This window comes from Corvus brachyrhynchos, unplaced genomic scaffold (assembly GCF_000691975.1).
Source record: "Corvus brachyrhynchos isolate BGI_N302 unplaced genomic scaffold, ASM69197v1 scaffold25, whole genome shotgun sequence".
NCBI lineage: Eukaryota > Metazoa > Chordata > Aves > Passeriformes > Corvidae > Corvus > Corvus brachyrhynchos.
The window spans coordinates 155,445-170,681 of NW_008238313.1; the positions used below are offsets into that span (position 1 = coordinate 155,445).

Below are 15,237 nucleotides of genomic sequence, written 5' to 3' on the forward strand. Positions count from 1 at the left end.
GCAGGGAGATCAAGAACAAATCCCAGTGTACACAAGACTCCAAAATACCTACAGGGCCTTGTAATGCCCCCACACAGGTCCACAAGCTCCCAAAGCCCCCCAAGAGGCCCAGTGCACAGGACCAGTACCTGCCAAAGCCCTGGGCAGATGATCTGCTCTGAAAACCATGTGTGAAGCCCAGCAGCTCTTGAAGCCCAGGACAGCAGAGAGGAAGCCATCCCTCTCTTGGGAAGACCAGATTTTTTGTGATCCCTAATTTTCTACTGCCACCTCTGCTCTCACATGTCATGCCAAGCATATGGATCAGCTCCTCCCCTGGTTTACAGCTCAGCCACAGTAGCTGGGGCAGTACCCACGATAAGTAGAGAAGACCACCTACAGCTTTACCTGCTAGTGGTAACAGATTATTGCAGATTATCTGGGACAGATTACTGCAGTGCCATTCTCATGCATCCATGATGTGTGATTAGTGAAGTGGAATAGTAACCTATGAATAGCCCTGAATCTGCACATCCCCATGGGGTTCCCCGCTCTGGGTGGTGACCTGGCAGAGGAACTTCAAAGCCTCACCAGCTGCTTCAGGCCCTGTGCTGCAGAGCGGGTAGCGCAGTAGTGGGAGATCAGCAGCATCCTCTCAAACTCCTCATGTGCCGGAGTGTTTGCCTCGCTGGACTTCATTAAGTTTTCACACTGAGAAGAGAAAATGAAAGGAAGTGAGAGCAGGAGAGCATGAGGGCACTCTTTATCCACATGAGACCAGGGAAGTCAGGAGAGAGAAGGATCTGAAATACCCAGACACCTCTGGGACTGAACAAGGGCTGGGCCTTGGGTGCTCTGGGTCCAACTGCATGCTGAAGGAAGGAGGCTGTGGGAGCCAGGAAGAGTCACCAGTACTGCAATAGCCAGCATTGGAAGCAGGGGTGAGTCTGGATGGACAAAGGGAGGATTTTTTGATTTTGCTTATGCTCGAAGTAGGTATTTGTGGGACAGAAACAGAGAAAAGGCAATCATGGGCTCTGTCTGAGGTGTTCTGGACAGGAATGAGGAGCAGAAGGTTCTAAGCATCCATGGGGAGATGGGGAGGACTCATATTTTTCACGCTTAGTAGCTCTGTGCTTTCCCCACACAAGCTGCTGAATATGGGTGGAGGATGAGAAGAGGATATGTCATGATAGCTCCCATGTCATAGTGACCACATGGAGCTCTGCAAGGGCCAATGTCCAGACCCACTCCTCGGATTTGGCCTGGAGCATAGGGTCTCCTTCTTCTCTGCCTTCTCTTGCTCAGCCACATCCACTTCACAGGATCCTGTTTTCCTACTGTCCACACTTCCAGCTCTTTACCCCAAGCCTGTGTTCTAAAAACACTGCCCATGTCACCTGGCGGGAGACTGGTTCTTCTTCCTGCTCAGTCAAGACCCCCTGGGGGCTGAACAGGCAGCGGTGGCCATGGCCACACTTACCAGACTAAGGAGCATATCCCGCAGCTCAGCCCAGCTGGAGTATGCCTCAGCACAGTTCATGCCAGATGCATTCACCATCTCCACAAAGAGACGCTTATAAATGTTGAAATTCTGCAACAAAAAGGAGAGAAGTGTGGAAAGAGACAGACAGGGAGTCAGCAGACTCTAGAGCTCTCCTGCTGCCAAGCACGGGCCAAGAAAATGGCTCCCAGAGAGGCAGTGCTGGAGATCGCTGGCTAGAAGGGGTGCTGAGGACAAGGCAGGGAAACAGGAAAGGATGGAAGGATGCTTCCTGCAGCCAGTACTCTTGGAGAGGCAAATGGTTCCTTTTGTTCTGAACTTGGTGCTCAAGGTGTTCAAAACAAACACAAACACTCAACGTCCCCTGCTCCTTCCCATGGAGAACATGCCAGGGGATTTCCTTCAGCCCTCTGTAAGAATCCACTGCAGGGCTGGACATGCTGAACACCAGGCAATCCCAGTTCTGACTGGGAGCCTGACTCGCAGCAGATCACAGCACACTGGGACAGCTCACCTTGGGATGTCGTGCTGCCCTCATTACCTGTGAGTTAGCAGGTGCTCCATGGTGCACGTACAGGCGCAGGGCTTTATCCCAGCTGCCCTCCCAGATCAGGTGGGTTGCATACAGAGCGATATACTTGTGCAGGACTTTATAGCTCTGGAGAAGACACATGGAAAGCAGCATCATAAGACTCATGAACTGAAGACTTGCCACTTAGTGGGGATGGATCCAGCCATGTGTGCACAACCCCACACACCTGAGTCCCAAAGGGTGAAAGAGGTAACCAGAGCCAGACTGCCCTAAGCACACCTGGGTTTTGATTTGGGCTCCACTGACACCTTTATCTTGGCTAGCTGATGCTGTGCTGGCCCTTCACACATGCAAATACAGCTGTTTTCCAGCTGTTCACCACTTGCCAAAGGAATACTGCCAAACACCTGAAGGATGCAGCACCTCTACTGTGTGTCAACAAGGCTACCAACTGTAAAGCAGCCCTTAGTCTAACAAAGAAAGTAACTAAAATCCTGTGTGAAGATGTTTATAATTTACAAAGCTGCTCTAGTCCATTATCCACACACCATCACAGCTTCAGGACTGCAGACCCTCTTAGAGTGCTGCTCATACCTGTGCTGACCCCACAGACACTGCTGAGGACTGCTGTTGGCCTCACAGAAATTCAAGTGAGGAAAGAACTGCTTCACACATGCATAAATATAGTAATGAGAGGAAGAAAATGGCACAAAATGTGCAATCCTGTTAAAACCTGAGCAATGGAAGCAAGTTTATCATGCAGAAAAAAGACCGGTGTCCCAGTAGATGTCTAGAACTCGAACACCCAGATGGAGTGCTGGTGAAGCACCATGTTCAGTATAGCTTGGGATAAAGATTAAGTCTGGTATGTGACCTGTTTTGATAAATGTAACATTTTTGCTGTATAATCACTGTGGAACAGCTGAGTCAAAGTGATTGTATTCTGCACTGGTTATGGAAAAGGGTCATGCTAATGCTCTCTTAGAGGCATGAGCAGACACCAAGATCTTCTTAGACTCAATGTGGCCTTGTGGTGCCCAATACAATAAACTGAGTCTTTCCCATTAAATGGAGTGTGCAGTTATTCTCTGTGGCTCCTGATAAACAGCCTATCAGTAGGGGAGCCTCCCAAGAGAACAATGACTACAACAGAGACCATCTGTATCACAGAGAAGCCCAAGTCTAAGAGACATCAAGTTCACTCTAGTAGAACCCAAACTTAAGTTACTGGAACCAAAGTTATAAAACCACAGTCCCAGACATTCCCAGTGCTTTTCAAAGGCTTCAGTGCTAGCATGAGTGGTAAGTTGTGATGTTCCCACTAACTGCAGGTGCTGTTGCCAAGGCTGCCTTGTTACTCAATCTGAACCAATACCTCACTCCAAAGAACTGCCTGCTCTTGGTTACCTCCATTATCAACAACCATTGAACCAATAACCATTCAATAACCTATCACCAATCAATAACCACTGAATAATCAATAACCACAAACCATCCCTCAAAGTAGATCCTGGTAACTGAGAGCTTGTCTCCTGTTACTGCCTTGAAAGAGCACTGTAAAACAGTTTCATTTTGCTTTTCTCCATTTTTATTACTCTGTTGAGGTAATTTTGTTAGTTTCAGGTCAGTAAAACTGAAAAAATGTCAAATTTGCTTTCCTGACTAGGATGTCTCATTCTGACACCACCACTCTCAAGAACACAGAGAAAGAAGGCTTTCTTTTACAAATCCCTGTTTCCACGGTACCAATTACTTCCAGTCCAAACAACTCATTTAGCTTCTTCCAATGCTCCATTAATCACAAAATTTAAACACAACATGCTTCTAGGTTCTAACACTTCCCCACTCAGCCTGACTGGCCACAATGGGTGTGTGTGCTGCTTCCTGAGCCCCTGCACTGGCTCTCCATGCTGCCCACCCACTCCAGGGTGCCAGGACCCCAGGTCTGTCCCTGAGGGCTCACAAAAGCACTCACCTGCTTAGCTGCGACCTCCAGGCACTTTTCCCACTGCTCTTGCTTTGCATATATATCCAGAGCTGCCATGACATCAATTCCCACCAGCTGAGGATGGAAACAGCCATAAATTCACTGTGCAGGCCAGGTTTCCTACTCACATTCAGGCAGGCATCAGGTGACCCATGTCTTTTTTTCCCAGACAGAGTCTCTCCCCCTCCACACCATGAAATCCCAGAGCCCATGTGACCCATCTTCCATTGAGAGGGACGTGGTCAGGCTGAAAAAGTTGGCCCGTGTGAACCTTATGAAGGTCAACAAGGCCAAGTGACACATGTTGCACCTGGGTCGGAGCAACCCCATGCACAGATACAGCCTGGGTGGAGAATGGATGGAGAGCAGCCCAGAGGAGAAGGACTTGGGGGTGTTTGTGGACAACAAATTGGACGTGACCCAGCAATGTGTGCTTGGAGCAACCCAATCTAGTGGAAGGTGTCCCTGCCCAAAGCAAGAAGGTGGAATGAGATGAGCTTGAGGTAAGCTTTAAGGTCCTTTCCCACCCAAACCCTTCTGTGATTCTGTGCTCTGGCATGCAGTAGCCATGGCTCACAGGCACATACAGACTTCTCACTCGTACTCAGTCAGGCAAAAGGCCCATGAGAAAGGCCCCAAGGATCTGCACAGGTCCTGACATAACTCCCTAGCCTGCGAGACATCCCAAACACATACCGAATCCACCTTTCCTTGTTTTTTTAAATACTCCTTATAACGCTGGTCCACGTACTCCTCTGACCTGTGGGTAGAAAGAATCCCAAATGGCAGCAAGACTTGTGTCTTGCATCAGTGCAGAGGATGGATTCAACCTTGGAACAGAAGATGTCCAGCTGTGCCATGTCTTTCTAGCAGGCTGCTGGTGTACAGATGGACGGGGAAGGAAAGGGTCTAAGCAGCTCTTCACAATATAGTATGTGAGGAGAACAAGGGATCACAGGGCTTTCAGAAGGAAGTGCATGCACAGAATTATGGCAAGGGAAAGGGAGATATGGGTAGGGACGAAACAAAAGGGGATAACAATTTCCATGGGATGTGTGGCAACAGGAAAGTGTCAGAATGTTAAATGGCTTGGGAAGGACAGCTGTGGAGAATGTACCCTGTCGAGCATGGGAAGGCCACTGTGGGGAGAATCCAGGAAACCTAGGGGTAACAGGACAGTACAAGACAGGACAAGGGATCATCTAGGGGTGGGAGGAGGAACAAGAAGGGTATAGTTTGCAAAGTTCAGGGCATACCTGGGGTCGAACTCCTTGGCCATGTGCTTGGCTTTGCTCCACTCCTCCCCTTCAATGAAGGCATCAATAGCTTCGTGGATGAGGTCCAAGTTTAGGTAGAGCTCAGCTGCCTGCAGGCCAGAGACAGTTCCATGGGAGACAAAACCCATGGGTTCCCTGTATCCCAGGCTGAAGCTGGTGCTGGACCACCACGCAAACACAACAGAAAGTCTCCTCCCAAAAGATAAGCCTCTCCTCTGCTTCCTGCCTCCTCCCAAGGCCTGGATTACTCACACTATTCCAGGACTTGGTTCATTGCCCTCTTTTATCCTCCTTGAAGACTCTGCACGGCCTAGCTCTAGATAAGGCCATCCATCCACCCATCACCCCAGGATGTGACTTGACATCCTTCCCTTGGATAGAGCTCTCCCTTCCAATGTCACTACTTCTTCAGCAGTCTGGGGGCAGGAGCCAGCCCTCACCATGCTGTATTTCTTCATGGCCACCAGCTGAGGAGCCACAGTCCGTGTCACCTCCATGCTCCGTGACTGATCCAAGAATTTCGTGGCCAACTCAGCAGCCTGTGAAGAGAAATTGTCAGCAGCTCAATTGATAAAAATGGTGGGAGAGAGGGATGAAGCTGGGAAGTGCTCAGTCCCAGCTAAAAGACTGACAGTTGGAAGCACTCGAACGATGGGGGAAGGAGAGAAGAAATGGCAGGTCATTTTGACAAGTCAGAGGAGCAAAGCCCAGCTACTTTCACACATGGGAGAAGATCAGACAAGGACATAATTGCTGTTGAAGTTGGTACAAGGACATGGGTGTGAGTGAGAAGTATGAGCAAGAACACAACAAAGGCTGGTGGCACAGAGCACAAGAAGGTGCTCCTCTAGCAAGGGCCGAGTCATAAAGTGCAGCTCTTCAGTGCAGGGAGCTGTGGGCACACAGGAACGGGCCTGCCACAGGCAATGGTGCCAGAGTAAGGAAGGCAGCACCATGCAGGATAAGCACAGCCTGACATGCTCAAGAGAACAGCTATGAAGGCTTTCAGCCCTGCAGTCACTGCAGCCTGCAGGCTCTCCTGTGCCCTGCAGCAAGAGGGATCTCTGAGGTGCACTCAGGTTGTGGAGGAGCTTCCAGGCAGAAGAGCAGGTGAAGGGAATCGTAGCCCCCGACGGTACCTTCAGTAAGCACTTCTCCACCAGGACACTGTTGCTGGGATCCCGCACCTTCAGGTAGCAGTCCACTGCCCTGGCGTATTCCCCAGCCTGCTCCCACTCCCGCGCCTGCTCCAGCAGCCCTTCCGTTCCACTGCAGGGAGGAATGCAGGCTGTGAGCAGGACTGGGATGCTGCCAGACATCCTGAAGACAGTGTGTAGGATGTGGGCAGGGAGGTGCACAGCACAGGTAAGCAGGGACCTCAGACAGAGCAGAGCATGTGACAGAGAACATGAACAGTGCTGAGGAGAGAACTGACCAGAGACCCTGGGGAGATGCAATGGCAGTACAGGAGACCATGGAGATTTGTAAGTGCGGCAAGAAGCCACGTGGGTAGGAGACCTTGGATGGCAGAAAAAAGCCTCCCAAAGCAATAAGGAAGGATGATAGGAAACCTATGCAGCAAGAAGTCCGGAGTCCTCAAGAAGGAAACAAGTGGATGTCAGGGATCCCATCAGGCTGTCTCTGTAAGGCATCAGCAAAATGGCCATGGGGAAGAGCTAGCAGGCTATTTCCTGCAGCCTGACCACAGCACTCCTTACCTGGAACCTTTCTTGCCAGCCTCTCTGCCGCACTCTTCCTGTAGCTCTCCCAGTCGACTAGGCATGTATTCCTTGCAGATCCGCAGGGCCTCGCTCCACATGCCGGCCTCCTGCACAGGCACAATGGCAAGAAGTTTTCACCAGTTCACCAGGATCCCCCACACTCCTGCCACCACATAACACATCTATCCCCTCATGCCATCTTGCCAGAGAACCAACTAGAAGAAATAACCACAGCAGCACCACCCAATTCTTTCCTCCCCCAAAATGGCACCTGTGTCTACCCACCTACCCTGACTACCTCAGGGGAACACACTCATCCATTCCAGCTACCTCAGTGGAATGGGGACTTAAGTCTCCAAATGCACCCACTTGTGCTACCCTGAGGACCATCCATATTCTGGCAGGATACATCCTCCAGGAACTGTGAGAGCATGAAGCTATGATGTGAAATCCACTGGTTCAATCTTCAGGCCAGAATTAAGTTCCTCTAGAAACCCTGAGCAAATGGTTTCTCTTTGGCTACTAAGCTGACAGAGAGAGCTGGGAGGTGAATTTCACTCCTTCATCTGAACTGGTTTCTTGTCCAGTGAGGAAGGCAATGATGTTACTACAGACTGCACTCACCTTATAGTACTTTATGGCCAGCTCAGGTCTCTGTGCTCGCAGGAGGAAGGCCTCTGCCTTCTGGAACTCTCTCTGCTCAAAGGCAAACTGTGCCTGTCCGACAAGCACATCAGCCACGCTGTCTGGGTCATGAGCCTCGGCCACACGCTGCGCAGCGTCCCAATTCTGGTTATGCACAAACCTGGGGGGATGAGATGTAACAGGGACATGAGATGTAACAGGGATGACAAGGAGCAGGCCAGTGCTGGAGAGGCAATCAGGCTGGCATTGCATGGAGAGAGCAGATGCAGAAGGCCAGGATGTGGAGGACACTTACATCAGCACGGCTTCCTTGGGCTTCCCAGCTTTAATGAATTCTCCTTCAGCCTCTTCAAATTTGCCCTAGAAGAGAGGAAGTGATTTGTTTGCACACCTTCCTGTTCTGGTATCATCACATGACCTCCTTTACTTACCGCAAGGGAGGGAGGATTTATGAAACAAAGGTGTCTGGAGCTTGGGGCTGTCATCATGGAGCCTTTTGGATATGCAACGACTGCAGCCAGAACTGTGACTGCTGCTGCAGCCCAGGGACAAGTGCTCAGTTACCTGAGGGACAGAGAACTTGCACCTGTTCCAGGGGGAAAATTACCTCATCTTCTAAGAACATGGCATACTTTAAGTGGATGTCTGGCATCTTCTGCTTCATGGAGAGGCGGGCCAGCTCAAAAGCAAATTCGAAGACCCTGCAATGAAAGAGAGAAGGACTCTGTGCTGTCAGAGTATGCCTTCATCAAGAACAAGACATCAAGTAGAGCACAAGAGACTGGCAGAGGAGAGAGGGGAATACAAGGAGTTGCACATGAATTGGCACTGCCCGTTCCTCCTGTTCCTGACCAGGAGCTTTTAGAGTCCCCAGTAAGGAAATTTGGCTCTTTCACACCTGCTGTTAGAGCCCAAGGCAGAAGATGAGAGATGTGTGAGCCTCGGGAAGAGCAGTAATGAATAGCCATACAGGCAGACACCTGGCCAGCTGCAGAGCAGGGCCAAAGCTTTTGTGGCAGGCAGTTACTTGTGACATGAGGAGTACCTCCTCTCATGCTCAGAGCCTCTCACAAACCTTCCCCTGCACAGGTTAAGGGACAAACTGCATTTGCCTGCCCAGCTCAGACTTGGCATTTGAGAGACTGACACAAAGATGGGAAATGGGATGTGTCAAGGATGTGAAAGGCCTGTGTGAAGTATGGTGGGGTGGGAAGACGTCATTTTCTGGACCTGCAGCTACCACATGCACAGAGTTATGTTGGCCCACCCATTTTTTCTCTGGTTAGGCAGAGAGGAGGGAAGTATTGGGCGGAGGCACCTGCATACCCGCTGTCTGTTGCATGGTCAATGGCCATCTCCAGAAGTCCAAATTTGCTGAGGAGTTTCACAGCTGCCTCTCCACCCAGGCTCTTTGCCCACAGATAGGCCACATGCTTATGGGAGTTTGCACCCCCGTGTGCCTTGGCCACCTGTCCAAAGAAAAGGAAGAACCCAGCCTATCTGTTTCACCTTCAGTGGACTGAGCCCCTCTCACATGCTGCCTGCCAGCATGAGGGAGCACCAAAACCATTTGTTCCCTCCCGAGGAACCCTTCTGTGACCACCACTGTTCTGGTGAGTGGGAGAGTAAGACAAAGGCATGTATGGCGGAGCAGAACAGCTGCTGCCTCAGCACAGCCCACATCACTGTTTGGACAGCAGAAGTGACCCCAGCATTCCATGGCCACACTGAGGAGAGCAGTGCTGGGGGGGGCTGTGGCAAGAGCAACACCTCTGAGGTACAACAGGATGCAGTGATCAGGGGCAGAGCAGTGCCTGGAGGAAGGCAGTACAACAGAAAGGCCAAGGGTCAAAACCTGCTTTTGGAATTCAATGCCACAGAGTGGGTGGCCCATAGGCCTCCAGGGCTGGGGCAGTTCTGAGGCTGAGTAGTGTACACCAAATGTTCTGATCTTGCAGTGAACAGAGACAAAGCAGTTCCCACCAGGATCCCACAGCCAGAACCTGACCCCTGCACAGGTGGGGAGATGTGAAGGATTATTACCCTGTATGCCTCTTCCCACATGTCATTCACTCTGTACATGTTCACTGTGGTCTTCCAGTCTTTGGCTTCCAGGTAGTGGTACTCAGCCTCCTGCAAGCGCCCCTCTGCCTCCAGCTCCTGCAGTCAGAGGCAATGAGATAGTGACACTTGTGGTAGTGCATTCCCCCCTCCTCCTTTCTAGGCTGCAGTGTGATCTGAGAAATGCTTGTTAGGCCTTGGCCTTTAAAACAGCACCTGGGCTCAGCTCTTCCTGAGCTTATCAGAAACACTGTCTGCTCCCAGGAACTGCTGTTGTCTAATGAGCTTCTGTTTTCCTTATGACCAGCCTTGGAAAATATTCCTCTGGCCTGAATGGCACAACATTCCTGTTGTCACACTTTCAAAGGAAATACTGACCCAAACTGTGGCCAGGATGAAACATTGTTATGACTAAAGCCCACTCTCTTGTGGTCTTATAAACAGCAGTCCAAAATGAGACCCTTTTGAGCCCTCCTGGACCGCAGCAGGCTGTGACCAGCAATCTCCCTCTGAGTGGAACACCTCTCAGAGCCAGCAAACTCTCAGGTTTGCTATTCTTGGAGGATCACCGAAAAATGATGTGTCCTGGGCCAATACCCCCACTCCTCGAGGGCTGATCCTTCACCCATCAGGAGATGCAAAAGCATCTGAAGTGAGTATTTCACTGACCTCTCAGGGGAATTTTTCACAGGTACCTTGTAGGCACTGACTCGTTCTGTCTCGGTGCATAAATGTGCCCATATGCTACACTAAATCTGGGAGAAATGCTGCTTTCTTAGATGTTTAAGTACCTTGGATAGCTAAGTAAGTTAGGCCTGTAAGCAAGGTTAAGTTATAGTTATAAACTTCCTTAAACGCTGCCAAGTGTTTTTCTTTCGCTAAGTTGTTAAACATAAGTTATAAGCTAAGTGTTACTAAGTGTTACCCTTCTGCTGAGTTGCTAAGTATAACTTGGAAGTTTTAAGTGAGGCTAAATGCTGTTAAGTGTTATTCCTCTGTTAGATTGTTGTTAAGCTATAAATGAAGTTAGGTGTAAGTGAAATGTTTTCCTATGTTAAATTGTTAGGCTTAAGGTGTGTTGCACATAGGTAAAACCAAAGGCCTTGTTGCCTTTGTAAACTCATGACTCAGGCCTGTTACTTTGGCTAAGTAGAAAAGAACTGTGGCAAAGAGACACAGCTGAATTAGGGGTAGAAAAACATGCTGCATGACTGTTGCGTGCTCACATCATGGTGTATGGTGGTTGGTTGAATTATGTTTGTTATGCCTTAAAACTACGTAAACTGATAACTGGCTAACTGCTTAAAAAGGCTGGGTTTTTGCAATAAAGGGCTCTCCTCTGCACAAGCCCAGGGAATCTGCATCTCTCCTTATTGCAACAAAGGTATAAGTTAAGTTAAAGTACTCTTAAGTTTGAATGCTGTTAAGCTTTTAGGCTGTGTTCCTTTTTATCCTTGCCCACACTGACTTTTGTCACATGTACCTAAACACACACACACACACAGACACACACACACACCTGCCCCTAAATAGTTCTCAGTTCATTTCTGTTTTGATTGCCTGGATTTTGTTTGGTTTTGTTGTTGCTTGTTTTCCCTTGTTGTGTCTTAGCTGTCCTGTAAGTAGTAGAGTGAATCCTGACAATGAACTTCTTGTGCTTTGTCACTTAATATTAAACCTGACTTTTGCTCATACCCTTGCCACCGATTATTTAAGTGATCTCAAATACTTGTTCATAGCAACAATCTTGCCCCTGCTTGGTGTAGCTGATCCCCTGCCATGAGATGTACTCACCTTGCCCAGGTACAGGTGAGTATCTCCGAGTAAGTCCTTGTGGTACTTGGCTACTAGGCAAACCATCTCATCATACATCTTACACTTCTTGTACATGGTGATGGCCAAATCGGGTTCATTCACAGTGATATACAGCCTGGGAACACAAGCATATCCAAATGGCTCAGCCGAGGACATGACCAGTCCCTGAAATCTTTCCACATCCTGAAATAGCAGCTTTAGTTCTCCGTGTGTGGAGAAAGTTCCTCTGACCATTCCAAACCCCAGTCCCAAATTCTACTCCTAACCCAGGAAAGGGCTCCTCCTCACTACAGCAAATTTTTCAGGACTCAGTCTCTGGACTGCTACCAGTACTGGAAGAAACTCACCTCTCTGCTTCTTTATACTTGCCCTGCCTCTCCATCTCCTGGGCCTGGGTTATGTACAGCACAGTCACGTCCTCCTGGCTCATACACTTGAGTGCCAGCTGCCAAAAGGAACACACGGGAGAAAATGAACAGCAATTTCCTGACACATCGCACTGAAGGAGAAGGGGAAAACCAATTTCCTTCTGATCTGACAAACAGGTATCCATGCTATATGCTCTGCAAAGAATGGGCAGTCACTTGTCACTGTCACAAAGCATACAGGAGAGGGCCATTTGTGCCAGAAGTGCACCCACATAGGGCTGTGAGAGAGAGAAGGCCAAAGTCAGGATGTGAATATTTGGAACAGATTTCTTGCTTGCTACTGGATGGCCCTGCATGCATATTTGGGAAGAGTACTGGTTGATCAGGTATTGGTGCACAAGGAACTACCACCTCCTGATGGAAGACCCATCTCACCAAGTGGGGTGAGGTTCCCAGAAGCTTTGGCTCTACCTTGTGAGCCTGTTCCCAGAGCCCGGCCTGCGTGTACATGTCAATGGCATCCTTGGTCTGGCCTCCTTTGATGTATAGTTCCTCTGCAACCTGCCAGGAAAAGACCACACTCAATATACCCAAGGGACACACAGAGAAGTGGTGATTGTGGTCTGTGGCCTCACCTGATACTCCTGCAAAGCTGCATAGTGCTGGGCAATCTTGAGGTAGTATTTGGCTGCTGTCTGTTTGTCCTGCAAGTCCAAAATGTAGATGGCCTTCTTCCACTGCCGGGCTCCCAAAGCTGCCTCAATGGCCTTAATTGAGCACCTAGCACCAAACCCATCGGTCTTTAGAGCCAGGCAGCAGGCATCTCCTCTAGCTACACTATGCCAGGGAGACTAGAGCACTCTGCTGCTTGATTCAGCTTCCTGAGTTAAAGCAGCATAAAGGAGCTGAGTAACTGGCAGCACTGAGGGGGATGAAAGAACTGGGACAGCAGGGAGGAACAATCAGCACTGTAAGACCTTGGGAGAGATGTGGGAAGGCATCAATGGCTGGCACACACAAGCAACCGGGGCACTGCTAAGCGGGGTAGTGGGGGTTCACTCAGGCAAACCCCTTGCTTATAGAGACAAAGGTATCAGCTTCATACCCTGCCAGTATCCTACTGCTTATACAGCCTTTCCCTGCTCCCACCTGGCTTCGATGTAATGGTTAATAGCAGCATCCAGCTGTTTCTGCTGCACCAGATGGTCTCCCCAGGCCTCCTCCAGCTTTACAACTTCTGCAGGAAATGCTAGGCGAGCCAGCTCCACGGCTGTAAGGGGACACAAGAGCTGTCATGCTGAGGCCAGCAGGGAAGCAGAACTGTGGGGCAAACATGGGCCTTGGATCTGGCACAGAAGGAGGGGAATGGCGACTGTCTCAGCCACTCCAGCTCCAATGGGTTACCCAGTAACCCGGACCCTGTGGAGAGCTGGGTCAAATCCATGCTGGTGCAGTCAGCAAGGTCAAGGGCTTGGGAACAAGACACTCTCCTGGGACTGCATGTTCAAGTACAACTAAGTGAAAATATGATAGGTGGAAACTGCAGAGCATCCAGGCATCTCCAGGCTCCAGGGCAATATTTCGTGTTGCCACCAGGCCAGAGTACCCAGGTTCCTGCTGGAGATGAAGGGGAGGAACATACTGAGCACAGTACCTTTCAGGAAGGCACTGCCCTTGCCATAGCACTCCAGAGCCTTCCGTGGATTCCCAACCTTCTCGAACAGGTCTCCAGCCTAATGACAAATACAAGCTGCCAGTTTCCAGAGCCACCACCCCCCACATCATCATACCCTACCAGTTCCAGACACACTCCTGCACCAGCTCTGCCTTCCCCACTAACCAAGGGCATGGGGATTAAGGAACTTCTAAGAAAGTCAGCACGTGCCAAGACCATTGTCTTCTCTGCTGACTGACCCCAGCACAGCACAGCCACCCTGGCAGACCAAGGGCTCATTCCCTTCGGTATTTGAATGGCAGCAAGACCCCGTATCTAGAGAAGGACTGTAATAACAGAGCAAGTATATGCCAGCCTTTCCTCTATCTGTCCATCTCTGACAACCTGCACAGTAGAAGCTGCCTGAGTTTGTGTCATGATGCCCTCACATCATCGTATTTAATGGCTTTTGACAGACTCTACCTCCATTACTTGTCTAATCACTTTTGGACTATTTATACTTTTGGTAACACCATCCAGTAGCTGGGAGCTCCAGTTATTCTTTCAACTGAAAGCTGAAGAAAAAATGACAGATTTGGAAAAGCACAAAGTTCTCTTGGGTCAAAATGAAATAGCCAGAAAATGCTGAAGATAAACTGAGACTAGAGAAATGTAATTTATAAAGGAGACATAAAACAAGCTAACAAAAAGCAGTGTCTTTTTTCACACAACATCTAACTGAGCTGGCTAACTCATAGCCAAAATTGTAACTTAAAATTTACATGTGCTTCAAGCAATAATTTGACAAGCTCATGGAAGTAAAATCTGTCAAGAGCTCTTAAGCACAGAAGTAGAACTGTTCAGGTACATTACAGGCTGCAAACTGCTGGACCCCATGAAAACACACTAGGCGAAGTGCCACCCTATATTTGCTTGCCCTGTTCTTTATTTTCCTTTCTTAAGCACCTGCCAGAGGCCAGTTGGCCAGGATATTGAGCACTGGGCAGACTCAGCACTTCTTTCTTACATTAACATGATTATGTGCTGTGGGAAAAACACCTTTTGGTTTTAAAACTGTCACCTAATAATAAGTTTTCAATTTTTTTGTGTTATTAGACACAGAGAATAATCATATCCCTTCTTTATGATACTCATGGCTCTACAGACAGTCTTCAATTCCTTTGTTTTGCTTCCTTAACTTTTCCATTTAGACTATCCTTACGCTGTATTTTATTCTGATATGAAGAAGCACTGACATTTCCATAGTGATACCAAGTTTTCGGTTTGATTCACAATTCTGTTCCTATTGATTCCCACCTTCCTAAGGGCCTCCTTAACTATTACTTACACTCTGTATTCTGGAGACATGTTGCCAATCAGATGTGACCTTTTCCCTGATTAATAACAGTAATTCTAGATGTCATGCATGTACAATAGATACAGTGAGGATTTCCTCATAAATGTTAACTGCAAACTTATCGACACAGAATTACCTCTGCTACCTTCCAGCTCAGTCCCCCTGTGTCTCACAGGTACAGAGGACGGCATAAGGGCCCTGATGGCCCTAAGCAGAAAGCTCAGTGGGAAGGGCCATTCACCTGTTCATACAGTTCCCCTCTGATCAGTGCTGTGGAGATCCTATCGATGACATCCCCATTGGTGAGCAGCTCATCCCTGTTCATGGCTAGCCGTGC

The 15,237-nt window shown here is 49.1% G+C and overlaps 1 protein-coding gene across 1 annotated transcript in view; it reads right to left on the bottom strand.

Moving 5' to 3' along the window:
• IFT172 (intraflagellar transport 172) overlaps nt 1-15,237 on the bottom strand; it is a 38,372-nt gene that overhangs the window by 4,499 nt on the left and 18,636 nt on the right. Inside the window, 21 exon segments of the mRNA XM_017733697.1 lie at nt 571-690; nt 1,463-1,573; nt 2,025-2,141; nt 3,991-4,077; nt 4,699-4,762; nt 5,259-5,368; nt 5,720-5,818; nt 6,419-6,548; nt 6,998-7,107; nt 7,625-7,805; nt 7,941-8,005; nt 8,253-8,346; nt 8,972-9,114; nt 9,689-9,805; nt 11,501-11,636; nt 11,869-11,966; nt 12,361-12,450; nt 12,525-12,669; nt 13,039-13,159; nt 13,544-13,622; nt 15,142-15,237. Coding sequence (XP_017589186.1) covers nt 571-690; nt 1,463-1,573; nt 2,025-2,141; nt 3,991-4,077; nt 4,699-4,762; nt 5,259-5,368; nt 5,720-5,818; nt 6,419-6,548; nt 6,998-7,107; nt 7,625-7,805; nt 7,941-8,005; nt 8,253-8,346; nt 8,972-9,114; nt 9,689-9,805; nt 11,501-11,636; nt 11,869-11,966; nt 12,361-12,450; nt 12,525-12,669; nt 13,039-13,159; nt 13,544-13,622; nt 15,142-15,237 — 2,313 coding nt within the window.